General features: G+C 40.4%; 1 protein-coding gene across 1 annotated transcript in view; it reads right to left on the reverse strand.

Moving 5' to 3' along the window:
* Nucleotides 1–27743, reverse strand: part of si:dkeyp-9d4.3 (caskin-1) — a 74533-nt gene that overhangs the window by 7128 nt on the left and 39662 nt on the right. The window contains exons 6-16 of the mRNA XM_056258738.1: nucleotides 17694–17815; nucleotides 15852–15960; nucleotides 14483–14591; nucleotides 14202–14296; nucleotides 11499–11613; nucleotides 6582–6821; nucleotides 5340–5441; nucleotides 2016–2215; nucleotides 1809–1890; nucleotides 1243–1352; nucleotides 310–420 (exon numbers count right to left, since the gene is read on the reverse strand). Coding sequence (XP_056114713.1) covers nucleotides 310–420; nucleotides 1243–1352; nucleotides 1809–1890; nucleotides 2016–2215; nucleotides 5340–5441; nucleotides 6582–6821; nucleotides 11499–11613; nucleotides 14202–14296; nucleotides 14483–14591; nucleotides 15852–15960; nucleotides 17694–17815 — 1395 coding nt within the window. The remainder of the gene's footprint in view (nucleotides 1–309; nucleotides 421–1242; nucleotides 1353–1808; nucleotides 1891–2015; nucleotides 2216–5339; nucleotides 5442–6581; nucleotides 6822–11498; nucleotides 11614–14201; nucleotides 14297–14482; nucleotides 14592–15851; nucleotides 15961–17693; nucleotides 17816–27743) is intronic.

Here is a 27743-nt window from a genome sequence, read left to right on the forward strand (position 1 = left end):
ACAACATAATTTTAATTCAAGTGTAACTATTCCTTTAAGTTGAAGAGCAATTTGCAAAAGTGTGTAAAGTTTCTGACTATCATTATAATGTACAATGGCCCCAAAAACAATCTGGACACTTAAGTCACTCTCCAAAATATGAAATATTTTAAGCGTTAAAATACTTTTCGAGTATTTTGAAAGATGGCAGCTGTTTATGGTGGTAATATATAGCAGAAAGAAAGAAATGGATAACTAAATATAGAATTAAATATTTATTCCATCTTTAATAGAATAAAGAATTGATTGATAGCGTTGTGTTTGTGTTACCTCTGGTGTCATTCTGCTAATGGTCTGCAGGTCATAACCAGCAGTGAGAAAGTTTGCAGTGTAGAACTGCAGCTGTGCACTGGTGAGCCATTCAACAACAGCCTCTGAGCTCTACAACGCACACACACAAACACAGTAAGTCAGGGAAAGACGGAAACACATCAACAATTCAGACATTGCTTTGACAGTATCATGATTCCAAGTCCTAGTATGAAAGTGTGTCATGTAGTACACACTACAACCACTGTGTGGCAGCAAAAAAAATATTCTTGCTTTAAAATCATATATCACTAATCAAACATACCATAGTAATACTGTAGATTTTGGATATGTTCTTTGAAACACCTTAACGTAAACCCTGATATAACTGAATATAGTAACCCTTAAACAGGGATGTCATGCACAAGTGACAGTAAAGACATGCATAAGCATAATGTTATAAAATATTTCTATTTCAAATAAGTGATGTTCTTTTGAACTTTCTATTCATCAAAGAATCCTAAAAAATGTATCACGGTTTCCGCAAAAAAGTAGCATAACTTTTTTTTTTACATTGATAATAATTATAAATGTTTCTTGAGCAGCAAATCAGAATAGAATGATTTCTGAAGGATCATGTGACACTGAAGACTGGAGTAATGATGCTTTGCATCACAGGAATAAATTACACATTAAAATATATCTAATTAGAATAATACTATTATAATAATACTTTACAATATTACTGTATTATGAACAAATAAATGCAGTCATGGTGAGAATAAAAGATTTCTTAAAAATAAAATATATTTAAAAAAAACTTTCCAAAACTTTTGAAAAGTAGTAGGCTATATGTTTAAAAGTGATTAATCAAGCTTTACTTACAACATTCATTCTCATTAAAACACTAACATTATGATAAACACATCTGGGCCACCACACACATACACTTGCCTTGCTCTCAGCTGAAACTTCATCTTTCCTCTGCAGCAATGGATCCACAAAGGGTTTCTTCTTTTGCTGACGTGGGGCAGCAGATGCACTCTGGGTCCGCTGAGAAGACACTACAGCAAAAAAGTAAATAAAATTAAAAACAAGTACCTTTTTATATATTTTTACTTACCAGAACTTTGAATACACGTATGGGCTTATTAAAACTTTTGGACGCATAGAACAATGGATATATGAGATGTGTACAAATGAGACATAATGAGACAAACCTGTATTCTAAGATCAGTCTAATATTTGAATGTAAATAGGGGTTTTAAAACCATAAAATAAAATATAAATTTCAATGGATCCCAAAAGTATTTGCACACACGTACAATTGATCTTTTTATAGCAAAACATCAAACCAGGCAAACAAAGCACAAACACACTCTTCAAAAAAAATTATAAATCACTAGATTGTTTTGCTATTTTACTGACTTCAAACATCCCCTAAAATTCAGCTGGACACCAGTAATTGTACAAGAAAAGTGAAGTTAGTTCTGAGAATGTTGGTATACATATCGTAGTACCTGAATTAGGATCTAAAGACTGTGATTGGTCCATAAGATGCTCTTTTGCTTTGGCTGACTGGGACAGCACCGTGGCCAACAGCTAAAACACACACACAAATGCACACATACATGATCAGTAATGTGAGAAATAGAGAGAAAGACAGACAAAGAGAGAATTTATACATCTGTCCTCGTGTGCATCTATGGTCTTTGTGTGCGCCGCACCTTCACGCCCTCGGCCTGAGCATGCAGTCCCGGCACATTGAGGCCATGTGTGTTAACTCCGGGTGAGTGTGTGGGGGTGGTCGGCACGGGCACTGGTGAGTTGGTGAGATGAGCGTTGGCATTACTGCTTTGTCCGCTAGTAGATGAACGTCCACTGGTCAGACTGCCTGTGCTGCCCATGCTGCCAACACTGCCCCCTGCTGGCAGGTACAAGTTATCATGCAAGAAACCAGAAATAAAAAAAAAACGTTGAGTATGTCCATGTTTGTGCATGCTTTATTTCGATAGTACATTCTATCGATAGACATTCTACTAGCTGTAAGTAACCTTGCAACTACATGTCAACTAGCAGTTATTACTGCTTAATATCTTGACTCTGCAAGTACATGTCAACTTATTCTACTTATACCCTAACCCTGACTTAGCAGTCTTCTAATACTCTAATGAGAGTTAGTTGACATACTTGCAAATGAATGAGAGTTAGTTGACATGTAGTTGCAAAGTTACTTATAGTCAGTAGAATGTCTAAAGTGGAATATTGAAATAAAGTGTAACCGTATTTAGGTAGTTGACAAATAACTTAAAACAAACTTTTTTGAATTGATATGACTGTATAAGTTAAAGTTTTTGGATCTTCTGTAATTTCAAAACATTTAAGCGTATTGTCCCGACATCCATAAGAGCCATGTATATAACATCACTGATGTCTGTTGCGACGGCTCTTGAAGCACCACAAATGAATCCACAAATGAGATTTGATGATATTTTCAGTGAATAACCACTTAAATGTCTTTTCATCCTACTATGGTATTATATTGCTTCAGAAGACTTGGAATATTGTGCTTTCTTCCTTTTAAGAGCTTGACCATGTGAATCATCGTTTATTTTTTTAATTGTATGAAAAAGAGCAGGTCAAAAATTCTGCAATATTTTTCCTTTTATTTTCCATGGAAAAAGAAAATCTTAAAAAAATCCCCCTTGTAGTCAATCATATTATCCCTTAAAACTCACCTTTGATAACCAAAATGACATATTTACTATTTTTTTCCTTGAAAAAAAAAATTCTTCATGCCTTAAAATAGATTGAATGTAACTACACCAGGGCTATTCAACTAGCTACATTCGAGGGCCGGATTATCAAATCAAAAAGTTGAGTTGGGTTGGTTTGGGGGTTTAGCTTATTTATTGACACATTATTGACACATTATTTATTGAAACATAACAGTTTCAATAAATAAGCTAAAGTAAACCTAAAAAAGTATTGTATTTACTTGGAAATGTGGTACCCAACATTATGCAGATATATAAGACCATAATAAATAAAAACTGTTTTCAAATGTTCAACGATTTTCCTTGGAACAAATAAATGATTTATACAAGCTCATAGCTATTGGCAAGAAATAAGACTTATTTTATTTATAATTGTTATGCTTAAATGAAAATATTCTGACAGTGAGACTTGATAACCGCTACTCACTCCCACTGTATAAAAAAATGCCATATCTTCATAAAGATACTGACATCATTTAAAGGAACAGAAAAACGGAAATGAATTCTATGATTCCTCTACCCATCTAATAAATCTAATGCAGTATAAATGACTATAACATATTCAATATAAATATTCCACATTTTTGCCCAAACCATGGTAAATTACTACAGTACATTCATGGTAAATGTTTGTAAGGGTGGTTCTTAGGGGTTTTAAAGTCTTCTAACTTTGTTCATGGCACAATGTTTCTCCTGCTCTCCTCATCAGTCTTTTTGGGAATGTTGAGGCTGTTTCATCCGATTTATTACTAGTTAAATCATCGAGTGATTTGTGATTTGTGGTTTGTAATAGAGAGGTGTGTGTCGAATTGAAACGCTTCCCACTGGTTGTCGCAGCGCTGTTTAATAATAGTGTCCGGGACCGGGAGTAAACGCAACTCCGTACTGGGCCGTGCTGAAACAACCAGTGAAACAACTGAAAACAGCGCTATTTGTTGTTACTGTACTGACCGAGAAACCGCTTCAGATGATTCAGTGACAGAGCGGTCCGTCCCAACGAATCCGAATAGTTTCAGACTGTTATGCAAGCGCGTTTAGAAAAAATCAAACCAAAAGAATGATTCATTTACGAATGATCGGTATCGCTGGTTCAGTTGACAGAAATAGGGAGACATAATAACTACTGAAATATTTGCACGTAAAACGTTTCAAGCGCGTATCAAACTAGATTAGCCGGACCATCCGCGGGCCGCCAGATGAATAGCCCTGCTCTACACCCTTGCCTCATTTAGAAGATGCGGTTCTATGAATATGCAAATTAGCCCCGCCTCCTACATTTACTCACACCAGCTCAGAGATCCACTCGTTGGCGATCACACGTTCACCTAAATGGTTACAAGGTAGTTTGTGACGTCAGAAACACCAGCGTATTTTTTTTCAGTCTGTCTTTGGTTCACTGCAGTTTTAAGGAGAAAATACTCAGCAATGCTGTTGACTTATGAATTTGCACATGGTTTGTCATTAAAAACACCACACAGACATATAAACAAAATTAAAACTTTGATTTTCACCACAGGGGGACTTTTAAGGTTTGGAATCCAATTGAATAGTCCTTTTTATTTATATTTATAAACTACCGTTCAAAAGTTTGGGCTCAATAGGATGTTTTTTGTTGAAAGAATACTTTTATTCAACAAGAACACCTTAAATTGGTAAAAATACATATAAAAATAACAGTATTGACTTTTATAATATTACAAAAGACTGTTTCAAATAAATGCTGTTCTTTTCAACTTTAAATTCGTCAAACAATCCTGAAAAAAAAGCTATACCACAGTGTCCACATACATATTAAGCAGCACAACTGTTTTCAACATTGATCATAATAAGAAATGTTTCCTGAGCAGCAAATCACCATATTAGAATATTAGAATGATTTCTGAAGGGTCATGTGACACTGAAGACTGGAGTAATCATGCTGAACATTCAGCTTTGCAGGAATAATTAAAAAATATATTCAAATACATAACAGTTATTTTAAATTGTATTAATATTTCACAATATAACTGTTTTACTGTTTTTCTGATCAAATAAATGCTTTCTGGGTGACCATAAGAGACTTCTTTCAAAAACATTGAAAACCTTTTACTGACTCGAAATTTTTTATATTTTTAAACGTGTAAATATCCCATGTAGTTTCCCAATTAATATGAGACAATAAAAGCAGCAAACATAATAAACATAAATAAATATAAATAGTTTTAGATGAAGCATAGCATATCACGCTCACTGCTCACGCCACATCAACTGTCCATTGAAAAACTGTGTGTTTACCAGCTAAAGGTTTTCTCAGAACCCAAATCTCCTCATTTGCGCTGCTTTGCTGGCCGCTGAGGGTTGGAGAACCGTGAGGGCTGGAAACGGATCCCCTTGAGCCTGAAAGATATCACACACACACAATCATAGTGATGTCAGAATGAAATGCATTGCTTTGCAAGCTCCTAATTTGCAAAACCAGATACACACAGAGGAAGCAGATAGTAAAGGGATCATTTGGGGGTAATTCAAATGGACTGTAGCATATCCAACAGTAATCTGGAATTACAAAACTTTAGTTAGCTGTGAAATGTAATGTCTAGCACTGAAATTCTTGCACTTTATTTTACAGTGTGTACTTACAGTGTACTTAAGAAACTACTGGGTAATATAAGGTACAGTAACTACATGGGTTAAGGTTAGGTTTAGGGGTAGGTTCAGGGTTAGTACCTAGTTATTACCCAGTTATTGTATTACTATAATAAGTACAGTACATAGTATGTACATGGGAAACAGGACTGTAAAATAAAGTGCTACCAAGATTTCTCATGACTGTTTCTCATGCAGTATTACAGAAAAAAGGTACAGTAATACAGTTTGTTTTATTTAAATATGCATAAAAAGGCTAATAATAGACTACGGATTATGATCATCACTTGTAAAATATGCTGGTTAGGTGCTCAAGAAACATTTCTTATTATTAATGCTAAAAAATGCTTAATATTTTTGTGGAAACTGATTTCAGGATTCTTTATTGAATATTCAAAAGCATTTATTTTAAATGGATTTTTTTAAACAATAATGTCACGTTTAATCAATTTAATTAATCATTGCTGAATAACAGTATTCATTTCTTTTAAAAAATATGTATATATAATATATAATTATATCCTTTTTCATACTGTCATAATTTTTTTGCACTATATGGTAAATAGAATTGGGGGGAAATATGCTAAATAGACATTTAAAAAAACAGCAGTAAAAAAAAAAAAAAAGGATTACATTTTCTTTATGGAAAACATAATATTTCAACTTTTTTCTCAGGTTGAAATATGGCCTGGACATGTTCTTCACACAAATATCTCTGATACTGCTAATTTTGTATGTTACACATCCAACTTTCTCAAAGACATTCAGATTCACATCCTGTTTTCTCCATTTTACTATGGTCATGAAGTTTAAAAAAAAGCCAGGTGTATGATATGATATGCTTATGACGGGTACATGTGTATTTTTCTGACTGTATGTGTGTGTTTATACCTGTCTCTTTTTGTGGCTCCTCTGAGCAGGAGGAGGCTGGTTCATACCCAATTGTGCTGCAGGTAGGCATATTATAGCCAAATGAGGTGAAGAGGGGCTGATGGGTAAGGGGCTGGGAAGGAGGGGGTGGGGGAGTGAGGGGCAGAGAAAAAATGTGGGAGCAGTCACCGTTCACCATGACAACTGAACCAATTGCTGGCGGACGGATCTGTATCTTAAGATACTGTTGGGTTGAGGGACCTGGGTACAACAGAACAACAGGCGACACCAAAAAAACACAAACAACAACAACAAGAACAACAAAAAAACAGGAAAGGAAACACAAAACAAAACATGTTCAAGCAAAAATATCTAACTCTACAGCTGAGCTTATCTTTATCCTGTAAGTTAACATGCAAGGTGAAAATTAACGCTTTAGAAAACTGAAAAAAGAACTATACTCATGCACACTATTTTCACAAAACATACTTGAAATGCATTCCCAAAAACACCAAATTTATAACTGATCTATGTGTTATGCATGCAGACTACATTCATGCACGAAAAGGGAGAAAACGGGGATTTGAAGTGTGTTGGAATGTGTACATCAATCAGTGTTACATTTCAATATTGGTGCATTTCATTATTGCAGTGGTGTAAAGTATTTGAGTAAATGTAATTATGTGCTTAAGAATCTTTTTGGCTACTTTGTACTTTGAGTATCAAATATATGAAAGCTTTAGCGTAGGTTCTACCAGAAAGACTCTAACTATGAGGGTCTGGCCAATCACTGCTTGACACTTGGAATATGAGTGCTGAACTTTCTCTTTTACATTGACAGTTGATGAGGCTGACGTTTCTCTCCATCCTCCACACCTCTACCAGGCTGGTCCCTGTCCATCCGTCTGGGGTGGGCTCTGCCCCTGCCTTCATCTTTCGGCAGGATCAGCCGGAATCTGCTTCCCCCAGGATCTGGATTAAAGACGAGGCCTAAGCCAAAGAACTTTTTTATAATAATAACTATATATGAATCATTGTAACTCGCTACCATCTGTTAATACTTTATGGAATAAATATTATGTAAACGTTCACTTGCCCTCTGAGTCTTTCTGGTAGAAATTAGCAACTTTTACTCTCTACTTGACTACATTTTTCCATAAGTATTCTAATGCATTTGTGATGAGTAAGCACCTGACTTTTTCTGCAGTAGTTTATTTCTTTTACAAAAGAAGCAATATCATCATCTACAGGGTATTGGAGGTATTATATCTTGTGCGTTTTTCCCTTACTCACACCAACTTGTCAAAAAGTCTACTTTAGGCAAATGCGAGTGCATTAAAGGGTTAGTTCACCCAAAAATGAAAATTCTGTCAGTAATTACTCACTCTCATGTTGTTCCAACCCCGTAAGAATTTCGTTCATCTTTGGAACACAAATTAAGATATTTTTGATTAAATCTGAGAGCTGGATCACTCCTCCATAGGCTTCTTAAGGGATCGAAAGTGGCCGGCCAAAAAGTTATGAAAGACATCGTTAAAATAGTCCGAGTGACTACAGTGGCTCAATCTTAAGTTTATCAAGCGACGAGAATACTTTTTGTGCGCAAAAAACAAACAAAAATAACGACTTAATTCAACTAATCATTTCCTTCTCTGTGGGCCGTGATATTTCACGTAGTGAAACTACGCAAAGCTTCTAGGTTGGACGTCACGCATCACACACATGACCAGCGTCGGCCAATAGTGAGCCTACGTGTGACGTGCAACCTAGAAGCTTTGCGCAATATCACTACGTGAAATATCACAGCCGTACAGAGAAGGAAATGATAAACTTAAGGTTGAGCCACTGTAGTCACTCGGACTATTTTAACGATGTCTTTCATAACTTTTGGGCCGGCCAGCTTCGATCCCTTAAGAAGCCTATGGAGGAGTGATCCAGCTCTCAGATTTAATCAAAAATATCTTAATTTGTGTTCCGAAGATGAACGAAAGTCTTACGGGGTTGGAACAACATGAGGGTGGGTAATTACTGACAGAATTTTCATTTTTGGGTGAACTAACCCTTTAACAGGTAGTTGCTGAATCGTAGGTGTTTCATATATGAGATGTGGATCTTCAGCCGTAGATTAAGCTTTGACCATTTAATTTTGCTCAACAATATTTTATTTATTCGTTATATATCCTTTTTTAAGGATATTTGTTTTCTTATGGCCTTTTTGAGCACTTGAGTTTAACTCAGGGTTGAGTGTCTGTAGATGTTTAAGAGGCTGTTGTGTCCACATTGATTTATTCCAATATTGAGGTGTTCAATGTAATTTCGATTTTAGAAAATAAACATGCGATTTCTCTCCTCACAAATCAGCTGTTTCTTGTTTTTCACTGGCATGTCTCTTAGGTGTTGAGGACTAGTGCATCTTTAAGCCTACATTCAGTATGAATAAAATACTTGATACTCTAAGACTTTTACACAGATGGTATTGGATTTGGTGACTTGTAACTTTTTTTTTTGTAACTACTTTAACTTTAAAGTATGGTTTTCAGGTACTCTTTACACCAATTCAATATTAAAGTAAACATTTTTTAAAAGTATAAAGTAATAATGGATTTCATGGACACATGGTCCATAGAGTCCCATTTATTACTGATTTTAAATTATGCGAATATTGATGTTCATCCAGCAAGAGGCTCTAAACACACTATTTTGAGTCTCAGACTTCAATGGAAGTTTATGAGAAGTTATGTGTGATTATATATCGATATGACTACAAAATAAAAATGATAATACAAATAACTATTAAACAAATTTTTTAAAAAATTAGGTAAAAACATAAAAATAGGGATATTCAAGAAAAAAAAAAGTAATTTCTGGCAGAAAACCTCAGGAACCCTTAAAGCTTCTCTTTTGTTGGCATTAGCAGGTTTATAAGCACTTCTAAAGTTTGAGAAGATTGTTGGCATATGCTGCGTTCCCAAACGCACATTAAGCGACCCAAACTCAGAGCAGATGTGGAGATGAGTTCACATGGAGCAGCTTTTACTGTGAACTGAGCCGCTCCGAGACAAAAAACCCTGGATCATGAACTCCTTCCGTGTAACAGTGCCGAACTTCACTCTGAAACATGCAGCCCATATATTTACATAATTAAAACAAAAATTTTGGGATTTGTTAAGGACGTTATGCCACATCGCAATTTAGTTTTTCTTTTAATTAATCACGCAGCCCTAGTTTTAATCACTGTCATTTTTATCTTGACTAGAAGCTCAGCTTCTCTTGAATATTTTAGTACACATTCTGACATTGATATGTGATGTTGTTTCTTCGCTCTTGAGAAGCAGCAGTCGCCACTGATCTGCATGTATAAATGTGTGAAAGCCTGTTTGCATGTGTGCGAATGTGCAGAAGTGTGAATCCACTGATGTGAGGTGAGTTGAAAGGAAAGGAAGGGGGCACATGGAAACGATGGTACAGGTGGACGCAGAGATGACCGAACAGTGACAGATAGATGAGCCACTCTCATCTGCCCTCTTTCTCACTCCATCTCTTTCATGTCTTCGAGCTGACGCCTCTAACTACAATCACTTGACTGGTGATAAAGGGCAGGGCAGTTGGATATAGAACAGTGTTGCCAAGTCTGTGGTTTTACACTGTTGCCGCGGGGGTTTTTTTGTAGTCCGCGGGTTGAAGCGTCCCCCTCCCCGGAATGCAATTTTTTACCGGGGAATGTGATTTTTACCGGGGAATGCGATTGGGATAGTTTTGAAAGTGATGGGATAGTTATGAATTAGCAGTTGGGCTAGTTTTGTTGTGCAGATCTGGCAACCCTGATATGGAGCGAATGAACAGCCACCCACACAACCACACACATACACTAGGATTGGGCTTGAGTACTCATGTATTTAAATACACAGAAGACACAGAAGACAGCAGCTCCATCAAAGTTTATAATCTTCTAGGGAAACAATCATCTGATCACTTTGTTCATAATTTGAGGCATCATTTATGTCAGTGGCACAAACAGTAGAGTCCAACAGCCGGGTTCCGGAAGTAAAAACTCCATTCTTTTTCTCCATAGGGAAATAGATTTTGATAACTTATAAACACTTAAAGACAGACCTACTGTGAGCTACGAGGTTATTCATCAATGGCATTTGCTTCTACTGAAGATGTCAGCCCACATTATTTCAGCTTATTTTTAAAATAATCTATTTTAATAGAGGAATTGGTGAAAAAAAAAAACATTACCCATGATGCTGTACAGAAAATTACACCAATCAGAGAGTCAAAAAAGCAAAACGTCTGTTTTGCAAAACACTCAAAATATATTGTTTTTTTTATATATATAATCAACAATTGTAAATGAGTAGTTTTATGTTTCCCCATCATTTTTAATTCGATCATGCTGTTCGCAATGCTTCATGGGATTGTAGTTCTTTCCCTCAATAAAGATGTTAAGTACACAGTCTTTTACCTTTGTATTTTTTTCCAGATTTTCAAATACTTTTTTGCTTCAAATCAAAGTTTGCAGTGTTGTGATTTACCTCGTAGCTGATTGTCTTGGTTCATGGCTTATAATTCTTTTTTTTAAATCCCTATGGGAAAAATGAATGGAAAAAGGGGTTGGGCGCTAATGCACTCTACACTTAAACGTTTGTTCCAATAGTAACAAACCTACTCGGTTGATGTATCAGTTGAGGACTCAAGAAGACGAAATTAACAAAATGCTCATCCCTAATCTACACACACAACAATAAATACACAAACACTCATAAATGCAGAAATGCATGCACTAAATACAAACTCACCAGAACCCACACACACATGAACATTTAAATGCCAGGTAGATGAGCTTCAGATTGACCTTGATTTTAAAGTGGATTAAAATGTGCATATGTGTCACATGACACCCTAGAAGGCTCATGTGACGATGCAATGGCACACCTGCCCTTTTGATGACTTCCACCATGTTGGAGGGAAAGTAACCCACGCGGTCATTTCCTGTGCGGTTATCATGGATACAGCCCTTCCATCGTCCATCAGAATGCTGCTCCAAGACCTGAGGAGCAAACAGACATGTTGCAGAATGTGCCTGGAGTTGAAAACAACCAATACATTGCACTGCACCATGCAACAAAACTAAAATATTTTTGGTTTAAAAATGTTCTTTTGCCCATTATTATTTTATTGCATTAACTTATGTTAATATATACAGTAGAACCTTATTGTATTGTCTTACCAAAAGGATAAAGTTATAAAGACTATTAGGTCGAACCCAGGTTTCCAAAAAGTTTACTACTTATGTCTTACACACTACTGTTCAAAAGTTGGGGGTTGTAACATTTATTTTAAAATATTATTATATTCTCACAAAGGCTGCATTTATAAAAAAATAAAATAAAATAAAAAAACAGTAATATTATTACGATTGTTGCAACTATTTTATATTATTGTCACGAACACTCGGTTATCTTTGATTTTTGATGGACTTTTAGTTTATCTTCTGAAGTTCATGAAAAAAAAAAAATAACTGAGTGTTCGTGACAATTACAGGTCCTTCTCAAAAAATTAGCATATTGTGATAAAGTTAATTATTTTCCATAATGTAATGATAAAAATTAAACTTTCATATATTTTAGATTCATTGCACACCAACTGAAATATTTCAAGTCTTTTATTGTTTTAATACTGATGATTTTGGCATACAGCTCATGAAAACCCCAAATTCCTGTCTCAAAAAATTAGCATATCATGAAAAGGGTCTCTAAACGAGCTATTAACCTAATCATCTGAATCATCTAATTAACTCTAAACACCTGCAAAAGATTCCTGAGGCTTTTAAAAACTCCCAGCCTGTTTCATTACTCAAAACCGCAATCATGGGTAAGACTGCCGACCTGACTGCTGTCCAGAAGGCCATCATTGACACCCTCAAGCAAGAGGGTAAGACAGAAAGAAATTTCTGAACAAATAGGCTGTTCCCAGAGTGCTGTATCAAGGCACCTCAGTGGGAAGTCTGTGGGAAGGAAAAAGTGTGGCAAAAAACGCTGCACAACGAGAAGAGGTGACCAGACCCTCAGGAAGATTGTGGAGAAGAACCGATTCCAGACCTTGGGGGACCTGCGGAAGCAGTGGACTGAGTCTGGAGTAGAAACATCCAGAGCCACCGTGCACAGGCGTGTGCAGGAAATGGGCTACAGGTGCCGTATTCCCCAGGTCAAGCCACTTTTGAACCAGAAACAGCGGCAGAAGCGCCTGACCTGGGCTACAGAGAAGCAGCACTGGACTGTTGCTCAGTTTTGCATGTCATTCAGAAATCAAGGTGCCAGAGTCTGGAGGAAGACTGGGGAGAAGGAAATGCCAAAATGCCTGAAGTCCAGTGTCAAGTACCCACAGTCAGTGATGGTCTGGGGTGCCATGTAAGCTGCTGGTGTTGGTGCACTGTGTTTTATCAAGGGCAGGGTCAATGCAGCTAGCTATCAGGAGATTTTGGAGCACTTCATGCTTCCATCTGCTGAAAAGCTTTATGGAGATGAAGATTTCATTTTTCAGCACGACCTGGCACCTGCTCACAGTGCCAAAACCACTGGTAAATGGTTTACTGACCATGGTATTACTGTGCTCAATTGGCCTGCCAACTCTCCTGACCTGAACCCCATAGAGAATCTGTGGGGTATTGTGAAGAGAAAGTTGAGAGACGCAAGACCCAACACTCTGGATGAGCTTAAGGCCGCTATCGAAGCATCCTGGGCCTCCATAACACCTCAGCAGTGCCACAGGCTGATTGCCTCCATGCCACGCCGCATTGAAGCAGTAATTTCTGCAAAAGGATTCCCGACCAAGTATTGACAATTGAGTGTATAACTGAACATAATTATTTGAAGGTTGACTTTTTTTTTTGTATTAAAAACACTTCTTTTATTGGTCGGATGAAATATGCTAATTTTTTTAGACAGGAATTTTTGGTTTTCATGAGTTGTATGCCAAAATCATCAGTATTAAAACAATAAAAGACCAGAAATATTTCAGTTGGTGTGCAATGAATCTAAAATATATGAAAGTTTAATTTTTATCATTACATTATGGAAAATAATGAACTTTATCACAATATGCTAATTTTTTTAGAAGGACCTGTATAATATAATTTTAGAATGTAATTTATTCCTGTGATGCAAAGCTGAATTTTCAGCATAATCTTTCAATCTTCAGTGTCACATGATCCTGCAGAAATCATTCTTATATGCTGATTTGCTGCTCAAGAAACATTTCATATTAATATCAATGTTGAACAGTTGTGCTGCTTAATATTTTTGTGAAAACCACGATGCATTTTTTTTTTCAGGATTCTTTGATGAATATAAAGTTCAAAAGAACAGGATTTATTTGAAATAGAGATCTTTTGTTACTTTATAAATGTCTTCACTGTCACTTTTGATCAATTTAATGCACCCTTGCTGGATAAAAGTATTAATTTCTTTCAAAATAAATCATACTGACCCATAATTTTGAATAGCATTGTATATAAAGAACCACTAATCCTGCATAAAAAAAAATGTCATGTGCATGACTAAGGGTGTAAAGTTTAGTTAAGCTTAAAAAAAATGCACAACTTGCTACTTTGTTATAGTAAAATAATTGCTTCTTTACCGTGATGATGTCGCCTGTTTTAATGTTGAGGCTTGTAAGGTCATAGTTGTTGCAGTAATCCTTCAGAGCCTTCACTTGCATAGCAGCCGATGCATCTGTATGCAGGAACAAACACACACACACACACACACACACACACACACACACACACACACACACACACACACACACACACACACACACACACACACACACACACACACACACACACACACACCAGTGATTTCAGAAAGCCTTTGACTCTACCTTTCTGTGTGAATTTTTGTTTTCTCCCATTGTACCTCTCAGCATCTGTTTGATCTCCTTGCTGGCTTGGGTAGTGGTGAACTGGTTAACAATATCCAGCGCTGTCTGACAGAATGTGTTCCTCACTCCAGCACTGATACCACTCTGCAGAGAAAAGCCAGAATACACATTCACATGGTACAGAGTGATTACACTGACAATACAGACATGCACACATTCACATGACGATCATTAACATACCAGCAAACTCCCAAACACAACCAGTGCTCATATCAAACACACACAGTCTAGAAGACATCGGTTTCAACTCTTCCATTCTTATGTCTTCAAAAAACTTTTACCTCAGTGGAGCATTAAGATTAAAGGCTCATATTGCATATTGGTTCACAGAGAAATGGAGACTGACTCATCTTGTACAATGATTTGAGTGACTCAGTGACCTGCACTTTTTGTCACTATAGTAGTGGAATAAACAAAGGGGGAAAATCCATTGTGACAGTGACAGAATAGACTACACCACTATTCAGAAGTTGGGGCTCAGAAAGATTTTTTTAAATTAATATTTTATTCAGCAAGGATGCATTGGATTGATTAAAGGGGGGCAGTAGAAAACATTTAGAATGTTACAAAAGATTCTATTTAAACTTTTTATTCATCAAAAAATCCTGGGTGAATCAAGGTTCCCACAAAAATATTAAGCAGCTGTTTTCAGCATTAATTGATTATAATAATAAAAAACAAATCAGCATATATGAATGATTTCATCAGCTTTACCATCACCGGAATAAATAAATAAAAATGTTACAAATAAAAGAGTTATTTTAAATTGTAATGTATTAGAATATTAAAGTTTTTATGGTATTTCTGATCAAATAAGTGATCAAACAATCTGTGGAAGAGGGGGAGTGGTTTGGAAGCGGTTGCAGATGGAGAGCGAGTGGGGGGAACTGAATGGTAAGGGAAACGCCTCTGGTTAATGAGAACTAACAGGTGTTTGCACTTTGCAGTGTGTCGAGAGATGGGTGAAAAGGAGCGGCGTGAGTGCAGAGAGTCCCTGTCTGGGAAGTGAGCTGTGCACGTGAAAGCAGCGCTAAAGTGTTGTATACAGAAGTCTGAGATTCAGCTGAAAAGCTCTCCTGATATATTTTTGTTTTTGAAGTGTCTGAATAAATTACGTGCACCCTGTCTCCTTCATCTCCACCTCAACAAGCTTTAGCTTTCCCACACAATCTTACTGACCCCTAAACATTATCATAATATTTTATATATTGAGTATTTTTGCGTATATATTTTATATACAAGCATATTTAAAAAAAATAAAAAAAAATAATGCATGTCATTGGTGGCAAAAAGTCATTGTGGACACCACACATTATATAATGCATATAGTAATGAAATACTCACATCCAGCAGCAGTCGTACAGCCTCGATTTTCCCGCAGAGAGCAGCTTCATGCAACGCTGTGCCTGATTTAGTCTGTCGGTTTATATCTATACCAGCCTGGATCAGTAACCTGAACACACACACACAAAACACTTTATAAAAGCATTTTTTTAGTAAAAAGGCTCTCTTTCACAACATCATTCAAACTAGTACAAATTTTATCAATATGAACATAAAAAAGAAAGGCAGAGTCTAAGATAGACTTTTTGCACTCTTATTTCCAGGGAAAGATTATTAAAATAAAAAAATGAAGGGGTCCAAACACATCAAATGTAAGTATCATTAAGTAAATGTAAGTATTAAAGGACACCTATTCATTTTGTTTTTGGGGTCTACTAGAATAGGTTTTCATGCTTGAATGTTCTAAAAACACATTTTTCACATATTTGACATTGTTGCAGCACTTCCCAGTCTGTCTGCAATTCTCTGTTTAGTTTCTGTCCGTCTCTATGAAGCCCCTCCTTCCAAAAGCACAATGTGCTCTGATTGGTCGGCTGGATCAGTGTGTTGTGATTGGTCAACCGCTTCAAGCGTGTTTTGGGAATGTCACGCCCCTTACTAGCAGCGCGCACTACACACTACTAACACAGCTGACCCAGGCCTTGTCTTTTTTTCCGTATGCCTTAGGAGGGAATTATTTAAATGAGGAATATTGTGATGTGTCCGTTCCCGGAAGACTGCAATCGAGGCATTTCAGGGAGTTCAGAAACAGTGCGCAGTGATATAGAGAATAACTAGCTTTGGAGAGACTTTGAGCTGTGTAACTTTGCAGACCTTTTTCTTTCATTTACATTTTTTTTTTTAAATGTAAAAAAAAGCATAATAGGACATCTTTAAAATATAATAATTCCTGTATAAAACTAAGGTAGATGAACTGTGGCCAGGACAAATGCTGGCTTGCTTCAGATTTGTGCAGCGATTAAATCATCTGGAGGGCTGTACAAAAGTGATTTACTGGTCAGATTTGGCCTTTTAGTTGAGAAGCCGTGGTGTAGGAACTGATGTCCAGGATAGGCATTTAAAATGTGTCTTTCATATCCGTCAAACCAAACACAAATTCATACTGATCCACAAGCAGCCTAAAATGTTTGATGAATGATGAAATCACTAATTAACGACGTGCGTCACTAGGCAGTGACGGCACTGTCCATCAAAAGGAAAAACGAGGACACTCGGTTCGAATGCGTGTGTGTGTGCGAATCTAATGAATGAAGCCTCCAGGGACTGATCGGACAGCCCACAGTGCCTTTCATTTCTCCCATCATCCCCGATCCCTTTGCTCCTGACCTGTCTTGCCACATCAGTCATGACACAGAGACAGTTTTGTGTCACTGAGCTAAATGCTGTGTCAGGATTTTGCACCGTCAATGTCTGTCCCCTTGTACAGAATTTATAACTGCTAAATGAAAGCAATATAAAACAATTTCTCGCAAACATCCTCACATAACCTCTTCATTTGCCCGAGTTTTGCAGACTTTGCATATATTCTGTACATAGATGTATTCTTAAAATAAAAAATTTAACCAAATATATTAATGAAATATTGATGATAATGTTGTTCTCATCAACAAATCTAATCAGTTTGAGAAAGTTGTAATATAATCATGCCAAAGCCTTGATCTGACTATAGGACATGTGCAACATATGAGCACTTTTATAATAATGTCCTCACTTGAAGGATGTGGCAGATAAAAACTACAACCTAAATGACAACTGTTTTTACTTCAGCATACATGCTGAAATAAAGTGGCTAAGAACCAAGTCATCGTAGTTACAAAGCCAAGAAGTCCAGTGAGCACCTACTTGATGATTTCGATATGTCCATTCTTGGCAGCCAAATGTAGTGGGCTGATGCCATTGGGATCGGAGGGCTTCGGTTCTAACATGGCAGCACACATGTTACTGCTAAGGAGCAACTGCACCACCTGTAGAACACACAGAAAACATGCATGCATTCACACACAGCTTAAACAGGTGTGTAGGCCTTATCCCAGAACAAAAAAGCAGACTGTGGAAATACCGTGGTAAAGTTGTTGTTATGTGATTGAAAGATACTTTGATATATACCATGGTTACTGGATGATGCCACACTCATACAGCATGGTATTTGCACTACCGGTTTGGGGTCAGTAGGTTGTTTTTTTTTTTTTTAAGAAAGAGAGAAATTAATACTTTTATTCAGTGAGAACAAATTAAATTGATTAAAATGAGTGACAGTAAAGACATTTATAATGTAACAACATATTTCTATTTCAAATAAATACTGTTCTTTTGAACTTTCTATTCATCAAATAATCCAGATTTGTTTTTATCATGGTTTCCACAAATATATTAAGGAGCACAACTGTTTTTAACATTGATAATGATAAATGTTTTACTGCATTTACAATATTACTGTTGTAAATAGTAGTAATACAATTTAAAACAATTTACAACTATATTACTGCATGTACTGTATTTATATCAAATTAATGAAGTCTTGGTGAACATAAGAAACTTAAAACTCAAAAATATAAAAAAAAATCTTACTGACCTCAAACATTTGAACGGTGGAGTAAATGGTACTTCAGTGAATTAATCGTTTCAACTATGAAAGTGCATTAGGCGTTTAAGTGTTTTATTCATTTGTATTAATATGTATAACTAATAATTATTATTATTTTTACACTGTAAAACTGTAAAAAAAAAAAAAAATTTACAAGAATAGCATGCAGTATATCACTGAAATAGGTATCATGAGACGTGACACCTGTCTCTGTGACGGCTTTAAGCTCTGTGAACAGCAAAGACGAATTTGATCGCTATTGTTTAGCCAATCGGAGAACTTTGAGGCGCTCACCGCCTGTCAGTCACTTTGAGCGTTCGGGTAAGCTGACAGGTTTGCAGACATGTTTTAGGAGCAAGGTATTTTGGAGAGAGGGAGTGATCTAATTCAGATTCTGAGTCTGGCTGGAAGTTAGTGAAACAGAACATCACTTACAGCAACTTTAACATAAAAAATGTGATTTATGGCCTAAGAAATAAATGATCTATTCGGACAAATAAAACAACAGGTCAGCAAAACAATATGTAATAGCCTATGTCAAATAAAACAAAGATAAAGAATAATTCCCTCAATGACTCACAAACATGTTGTTCTAAACCCATATGAATTTATTTCTTCCATTGAATACAAAAGAAGGATTTTAAACTTCAAAGGGATGCCAAATACCATAAAAGTATCAAACTCATAAATATGGACTCATAGTGCAAGACGTCTGAAGTTGATAGGTTTATGTGAGGAACAGATAAGTCGTTTTTCAATGGATCTACCCAAGCTTTCCTTGGATTTGAGTGTTTATGAGCAAAGCAGTGATTCATTTGTGAATGAATCATTCTTTTGAGTGGAATCTCCTGAGTGAACTGGTTGCTCCACTTCCCAAATGTGGGTTGCGTCGGAAAATAGGCAGCTGACTTGTTGACTCGCTGCCTTATCAGGCAATGACTTTAGGCACACGAAGATACCTCATGACGGTTTAATAATCTACAACAAAATAGAGCAAGCTTTGGTAATAACTAAGCAAATATTGAATTACTACAATAAAGGTATCTCAGGAGACTGGAAAAGAAGCTAACATTGGATTTGGACGTGCCTTGATGCCTTCCTACCTTGAAATGCACCCTCAGAAGGCAGCATTTTTAAGTTTTCGGACGCAGCCGTTGACAGAATGAGTCGGTGACAAATCAGACTGATTTAGGCCTTGTCCACACGGACACGGGTTTTTTATAACCGGAGTTTTTCCTACAGCGTTTTAAAAAAAAATCCCGTCCACACATGCTCGGTCTCCGTCTACATGAAAACGAATCGGTTACCTAACGTAACCTCGGTTCTCTCTAGAAGAGGGAACGAGTATTGCGTAAGCTAGCTTACGCTGCGGGAAAGATTCATCTTTGCTGAGATATTGAAGCCAAAAAATTATTTCATAATTTTGTATCCATACACAACGCAGTTCCTCTGCGGCAGACCTAGAGCGGGCTAGCTAGCAGCTCATTGGTTCGCTCAGAGAGAACTGCTTAAGCCTATGGGAGAGCGGGGCTGAACCCGCTTCCAATGAGAGGCGCCCGCGCGCTCATTGCGTCATGACCCGCCAGAATGGGCGTGGCCATGGTGTATATAAGGCGCTCTCCCAGGCTTATATGTTGATTTATTTCAGCGTGAAGCGAAACGCTAGTAGCGCAAGCACGGCCGGGAACGCAATACTCGTTCCCTCTTCTAGAGAGAACCGAGGTTACGTTAGGTAACCGATTCGTTCTCTTACGAGAGGTTCTCTCGTATTGCGTAAGCTAGCTTACGCTGCGGGAACACCTGGCCAACGCCGTGCGCGCTACGAATCCACTCATGAAAAACCCAGGGATATACCGGGGGAATTTCTTAACGTGGAGTGAATGTACAAAGAGGCCGCAGAGCGGGCTCATGAAGTGTACACATAAGCATGTATGGGGCCAGCAGAGCGGGCACATGAAGTGTATAAGCATTACAGGAGAGCACAAGGGGCGAACCGGTTGTGAGGGACCTCCAGAAATGCAGCTTCTTAGAGAGCTGTTCGTCAGACAGCTAGTAATTTTGCCTGCAAGGCGGGAACTTCCAAGTTATAAAACCTGACAAAAGTGGACGGGGAGGCCCATCCCGCGGCCACACAAATGTCATGAATGGAAATTCCACAGGACCATGCCCACGATGAGGCCATGCCTCTAGTGGAGTGCGCCCTGATGCCCAGAGGGCAGGGCAGGCATTTAGATGCGTAAGCAGAGGCGATAGCGTCCACTATCCATCTAGACAGTGTCTGTTTTGAGGCGGCCAGACCCTTGGTGCGCCCCCCAAACGACACGAAAAGCTGCTCAGCGCGTCTGAACGCGGCAGCGCGCGAAGTGTACAATCTCAGAGCCCGCACCGGACAAAGGAGATTGGCATCGCGCTCACTATCGGATGAAGGCAGAGCCGATAGGGAGATAATCTGAGCCCTGAACGGGGTACCAATCGCCTTCGGGACATAGGCATGCCTAGGTTTGAGAATGACAATCGAATCATTCGGTCCAAACTCAAGACACGCGGCGCTGGATGAGAGCGCGTGAAGATCCCCAACGCGTTTAACTGAGGACAGAGCCGTCAGGAAAACGGTTTTGAGCGAGAGGTATTTCAGATCCACAGACTCGAGCGGTTCGAACGGGGGTGCTTTCATAGCTTCAAGGACTATAGAAAGATCCCAAACCGGAACCGACGGGGGCCGCGGAGGGTTCATCCTCTTAGCTCCCCTGAGGAAGCGGATGACTAACTCGTCTTTGCCCAATGACTGAGCGCGTCGGGGTTCCGCGAACGCCGCGACGGCTGCCACATAAACCTTGAGAGTGGAGGGGGACCTGCCCTTGTCCAGCATCTCTTGAAGGAAAACAAGCAAAGACGGCACCTCGCACGACCGTGGGTCCAGCTGTTTGTCGGTGCACCATTTTGAGAACACAGACCATTTAGACGCATAGAGCCTTCTCGTGGAAGGTGCTCTAGCCTGTATGACAGTGTTTCTTACTCCCTCTGGCAAATCAACGAATAGTCGTTGATCACCCATGCATGCAGCGCCCAGCGCTGTGGATGGGGGTGCCAGATCGTGCCGCGAGCTTGAGAGAGGAGATCTGCTCTGACTGGGATGGGCCACGGGGCTGTCTGTGACAGCTGCGTGAGCTCCGGAACCCAATTCTGACTCTCCCAACGCGGGGCTATGAGGAGCACCGAGTGGCGTGTGTCCCTGATCCTCTGAATTACCTGTGGTAACAGAGCGATCGGAGGGAATGTATAGAGCGGGCGGCGAGGCCATTCCTGGGCTAGCGCGTCCTCGCTCTTCGAGAAATATATTGGGCACTGAGCGTTCTCTTCTGACGCGAAGAGGTCTACTTCTGCTCTGCCGAATAGTCGCCACAGTAACTGGACCGTCTGTGAGTTCAGGGACCATTCTCCTGTGGAGATGAGGTTCCTGGACAGTATGTCTGGACCGTCGTTCAGATGGCCCGGCACGTGCGTCGCTCTGAGCGAGAGCAGGCGGCTCTGAGACCAAACTAGAATGCGGTGCGTCAGTCGACAGAGATTTCTGGATCTGACACCGCCCTGACGGTTGAGATAGGAGACCACGGCCATATTGTCCGAACGGATCAGGACGTGGTGTCCCTGGATGCGCGGGAGAAAGTGCGAGAGCGCGTTCTCGACCGCCAGCATTTCCAGACAGTTTATATGTAATGGGCTTTCCTGAATCGACCAGTGGCCGAAGGCCGGTGAGCCCTCGCAGACTGCACCCCAACCCGTGTTGGATGCATCTGTCGAGATGACTTTTCGGCAGGAAAAGGTCAGCGGAGTACAGCGGAGGTACAGCGGAGGCTGAGGCCATGTAACCCAGCATCCTCTGAAAAGTTTTCAGAGGCCTGCGGGTGCCCATCTGGAACGAGGCGGCTAGACGCTGAACACTGCGCGCGCGCTGTGTAGACAGGCGAGCCGTCATCGTGACCGAGTCCAAATCTATTCCTAGGAAGGAAATCGATTGACTGGGATGAAGGGAGCTCTTTGTCCAGTTGACAGAGAGGCCCAGCGTTTCCAAATGGTCGAGGAGAACTGCGCGGTGCGACAGAAGCTCCGTCTGTGATTGGGCCAAAATCAGCCAGTCGTCCAGATAATTCAGAATGCGCAGCCCCTGGCTTCGCAGGGGGGCGAGCGCCGTATCCATGCACTTCGTGAATGTACGGGGCGCCAGAGATAAGCCGAACGGGAGAACGGCGTATTGATAAACAAGACCCTCGAAGGCGAAACGTAAGAATGGCCTGTGACGGGGATTTATCTGGATCTGAAAATAGGCGTCTTTCAGGTCTAGAGATATGAACCAGTCCCCTTGGCGCACCTGCGCGAGGAGTTTCCTGGTAGTGAGCATCTTGAATGGTCTCTTCATGAGCGCTTTGTTCAAAGACCTGAGATCTAAGATCGGTCTGAGGCCGCCGTCTTTCTTGGGAACCAGAAAATAACGGCCGTAAAACCCCGACTCGGTCATAGATGGCGGGACTCTCTCTATCGCGCCCTTTTGCAACAGCGTCGCAATTTCTGAGCGGAGCGTGCCGGCGGCCAGCGGGCTGACAGAAGATTCGAGCTGCGCGCGCGCACGAGGCGGGCGGCGGCGAAACTGTAGCAGGTAGCCGTTCTTTATAATGCTTAACACCCACGGGGAAATGCCTGGAATGGCTTCCCACGCTTTGGAGCATGCGGCTAGTGGCCGAATGGCTGTATTGCCCTGATTGCTGCACATAGCGGGCTGGACACAGTGTGTGGGCGCGCTTTGAATGTGTGTGGCAACGGGATTTGCACTCAGAGAGGAGTCTATGGGCCGTGACACAGAGCGAGCAGAGAGGGGACACGTGCACGAGCTCGTGGGCGTGTTTATGTTCTCTGATATTAGAGCGGGCTGTGCCCGTTTCATGTGATGGGGCTCTGATAGAGACACGGGATATGTTATGCTTGTGTGTATGGGTGAACACATGATTGTGGGCACATTTTCTACACAACTGGCAAAATTTCTCTTTTTGAGATTTCTCTGGGTAGCCGTAAAAACGGCTTTTTGTCGCTCGCAAGCGGGCTGGGACACCGGCTTGTTTGTGGCGGTCAACACTACAGCAGTCGGCGAAATAACGGGGACTGGCAGAGGGCGAAGCTTTGACGGCGGTCCGGCCGCGGCGGGAGAGCACCGTCGTTTTCTTGACATTGTTAGGCAGACTTCTGATGATCAGGCTTCAGCGTGATCTTGGGTCGCGGGCCACGGGGGGGCGGCGGTCTGCGGCGGCTGTCAGAGCGAGAGCGAGGGCGAGGGCGGCCGCTCTGACTGCGCTGAGTTGTTTGAGTCTGCGGAGGGGGGCGCTGTGATGGGGCTCTGGCGGAGGGCTCGTGAGAGCGGCCCGCTGAAGAGCTAGCGCGGCGGGGTAGAAACAAGTTCATCGCCTGAGAAGCTTTCTGTACTTCAGAAAAGCGATCGACAATTCCCGTGACGGCAGATCCAAACAGGCCCGTCGGGGAGAGGGGCGCGTTGAGAAACGCGGCGCGCTCAGAATCTCCCATGTCGGCGAGCGTGAGCCATAAGTGTCTCTCAGCAACACAAAGGCTGGCCATGCATTTCCCCAGAGCTTGTGCGGCGGCTTTAGTGGCGCGAAGGGCGAGATCCGTAGCACTTCTCAAATCCGTGACGGCGGGGGGGGGTTTTCTACCGCCTTCGGCCCATTCACGGAGAATATCGCTCTGTAACACTTGGAGGACAGACATAGAGTGAAGCGCAGCGGCGGCCTGACCGGCGGCGGCGTAAGCGCGAGCATGAAAGCTCGAGGTCGCTCTGCAAGCCTTCGAAGGAAGCGTGGGTGAAGAACGCCATCTAGCGGAGGGCGGGCAGAGGTGTGCGACCAAGTCCTCGACGGGCGGCATGGCTGCATAGCCTTTCTCGGCGGCTCCGTCCACCGAGCGCAGCGAGGCGGATACATCGGAGCGATTTCTAGCCGAGAGCGGTGCATTCCAGGATTTTGTCAGCTCTGCGTGAAGTTCAGGCAGGAATGGAGCGGCCCGGGTGCACGCGGGGGTCGAGCGCCGATGAAAAAAGCTACCGTCCATTCGGTTCAGGGCCTGCTCGGGTGGAGGAGACCACTCGAGACCGAGGCGTTCGACGGCCTGTGAGAGGAGGCGCATCAGCTCCTCTTCTATCCCGGCGCGGGTCCCCGTCGACTCTCTCGCGGATCCGAGAGATGACCAGTCTTCACTGTCAGAAGCGAGCAGTGAACAGGAGTCCTTCTCCTCCGCGGCGTCATCGGAAACAACAGAGCGGCCACTCGGCGGCAACTGAATGTCCGGCAGGGGCGGGGAGGGAGAGCGGGAAGCGGGAGGCGGCGGCGGCGGCCCGCATGTTTCCGCTGGGGGCTCCGGCGGCCTTTGAGAGCGGCGTTTCTTTTTACGCGGCGAGAGAATAGGCGGCGCGGGAGCGGTTTTCACTGCCAGAAGTCGTGCCCGCAGGGACGATAACGGCAGGCTTTCACAGAGGTCGCATCCTCCATCAGCGAGGGCGAGTTCTGCATGCTCGAGTCCCAAGCAGAGAGCGCAGATGACATGGCGGTCTCCGTCCTCGAGACGAGCGCGGCAAGAGCCGCAGGAAAAACGAGACATCTTTAAAAAGACGCTCGGCTCTTTTAGAAATAGAGAAAGGATACAATCGTCGGATGGCCTAGCTTGCTGGGCGGCTGAAGGTGGCGAAGACGGCCGGCTTCTTCAGGGTCCTTGAGCTCGCTAGAGGATGCCTTCTTCGACGGCGATGGCTTTTCTCAGGAACAGCAGAAGCGTGCAGCTTGCTGAAGATGAAATGAATCAACATATAAGCCTGGGAGAGCGCCTTATATACACCATGGCCACGCCCATTCTGGCGGGTCATGACGCAATGAGCGCGCGGGCGCCTCTCATTGGAAGCGGGTTCAGCCCCGCTCTCCCATAGGCTTAAGCAGTTCTCTCTGAGCGAACCAATGAGCTGCTAGCTAGCCCGCTCTAGGTCTGCCGCAGAGGAACTGCGTTGTGTATGGATACAAAATTATGAAATAATTTTTTGGCTTCAATATCTCAGCAAAGATGAATCTTTCCCGCAGCGTAAGCTAGCTTACGCAATACGAGAGAACCTCTCGTAAGAGAACGTAAAAACACGCTATCAAGCGCGGTCAAGAGCATGCCATGCCAGCAGGCGGCGATATAAACATTAACCGTAAAGCCACGTTGGCCAATCAGAAGCGCAAATCTGACGTCAAACACAGCGGGTAACGGGCCCCAGTGTTGCCAACTTAGCGCCTTTGTCGCTATTTTTAGCGACTTTTCAGACCCCTTTAGCGACATTTTTTCAAAAAAGCGACTAGCGACAATTTTAGCGACTTTTTGGACAAACCTCAGTAACCTCCAAATGTTGCCAGTACTGTCCTGCGAGCGTATGGCAAGCCGTTTTAGCTTTAATTGTACCCAGCCTTACGCGTCGTAATTACATTTTTACTAGTAATAATTCAATTAGAGAGCTCTACAATTCAATTCTTACTAGTAACAATTACAATTAGAGAGCTCTCTAATTCGATTATTACTAGTAACAATTACAATTAGAGAGCTCTCTAATTCAATTATTACTAGTAACAATTACAATTAGAAAGCTCTCTAATTCAATTCTTACTAGTAAGAATTACAATTAGAGTATGGCAAGCCGTTTTAGCTTTAATTGTACCCAACCTTACGCGTCGTAATTACATTTTTACTAGTAATAATTCAATTAGAGAGCTCTACAATTCAATTCTTACTAGTAACAATTACAATTAGAGAGCTCTCTAATTCGATTATTACTAGTAACAATTACAATTAGAGAGCTCTCTAATTCAATTATTACTAGTAACAATTACAATTAGAAAGCTCTCTAATTCAATTCTTACTAGTAAGAATTACAATTAGAGAGCTCTCTAATTCAATTCTTACTAGTAACAATTATTATTAGAGAGCTCTCTAATTCAATTATTACTAGTAAGAATTACAATTACAGAGCTCTCTAATTCAATTCTTACTAGTAACAATTGCAATTAGAGAGCTCTACAAATGAATTTTTACTAGTCATATGTCTCCATTGACTTCCATTCATTTTTAATTAGAGAGCTCTATAATTGAATTGTTACTAGTAAGAATTACAATTAGAGAGCTCTCTAATTCAATTATTACTAGTAAGAATTACAATTAGAGAGCTCTCTAATCCAATTCTTACTAGTAACAATTACAATTAGAGAGCTCTCTAATTCAATTCTTACTAGTAACAATTACAATTAGAGAGCTCTCTAATTCAATTCTTACTAGTAAGAATGCAATTGCAGAGCTCTCTAATTCAATTATTACTAGTAAGAATTACAATTAGAGAGCTCTCTAATCCAATTATTACTAGTAACAATTACAATTAGAGAGCTCTCTAATTAAATTCTTACTAGTAAGAATGCAATTACAGAGCTCTCTAATTGAAATTTTACTAGTAAAAAAACGAATTAAAGATATGTATAATTGGAGAGCTCTGTAATTGAATTAGAGAGCTCTGCAATTGCATTCTTACTAGTAACAACTGAATTAAAGAACTCTCTAATTATAATTGTTACTAGTAATAATTGGATTAGAGAGCTCTCTAATTGGAATTCTTACTAGTAATAATTCAATTAGAGAGCTCTACAATTGCATTCTTACTAGTAACAATTGAAATAGAGAGCTCTCTAATTGAATTAAAGAGCTCTGCAATTGAGTTGTTACTAGTAAGAATTGAATTAGAGAGCTCTCTAATTGTAGTTCTTACTAGTAACAATTGCATTAGAGAGCTCTCTAATTGAATTGTTACTAGTAAGAATGCAATTAGAGAGCTCTATAATTAAATTACAGAGCTCTTCAATTGTAATTGTTACTAGTAACAATTCAATTAGAGAGCTCTACAATTAAATTGTTACTAGTAAGAATTGAATTAGAGAGCTCTCTAATTGTAATTGTTACTAGTAACAATTGAATTAGAGAGCTCTCTAATGGTAATTCTTACTAGTAACAATTCAATTGTAGAGCTCTCTAATTGTAATTCTTACTAGTAACAATTCAATTAAAGAGCTCTGTAATTAAAAATGAATGGAAGTCAATGGAGACATATGACTAGTAAGAATTCATTTGTAGAGCTCTCTAATTGGAATTGTTACTAGTAAGAATTGAATTAGAGAGCTCTGCAATTGTAATTGTTACTAGTAATAACTGAATTAGAGAGCTCTCTAATTGTAATTGCTACT

This window comes from Rhinichthys klamathensis, unplaced genomic scaffold (genome assembly GCF_029890125.1).
Source record: "Rhinichthys klamathensis goyatoka isolate OS25496 unplaced genomic scaffold, OSU_Roscu_1.1 h1tg000157l_1, whole genome shotgun sequence".
In the NCBI taxonomy this organism is placed as follows: Eukaryota; Metazoa; Chordata; class Actinopteri; order Cypriniformes; family Leuciscidae; genus Rhinichthys; species Rhinichthys klamathensis.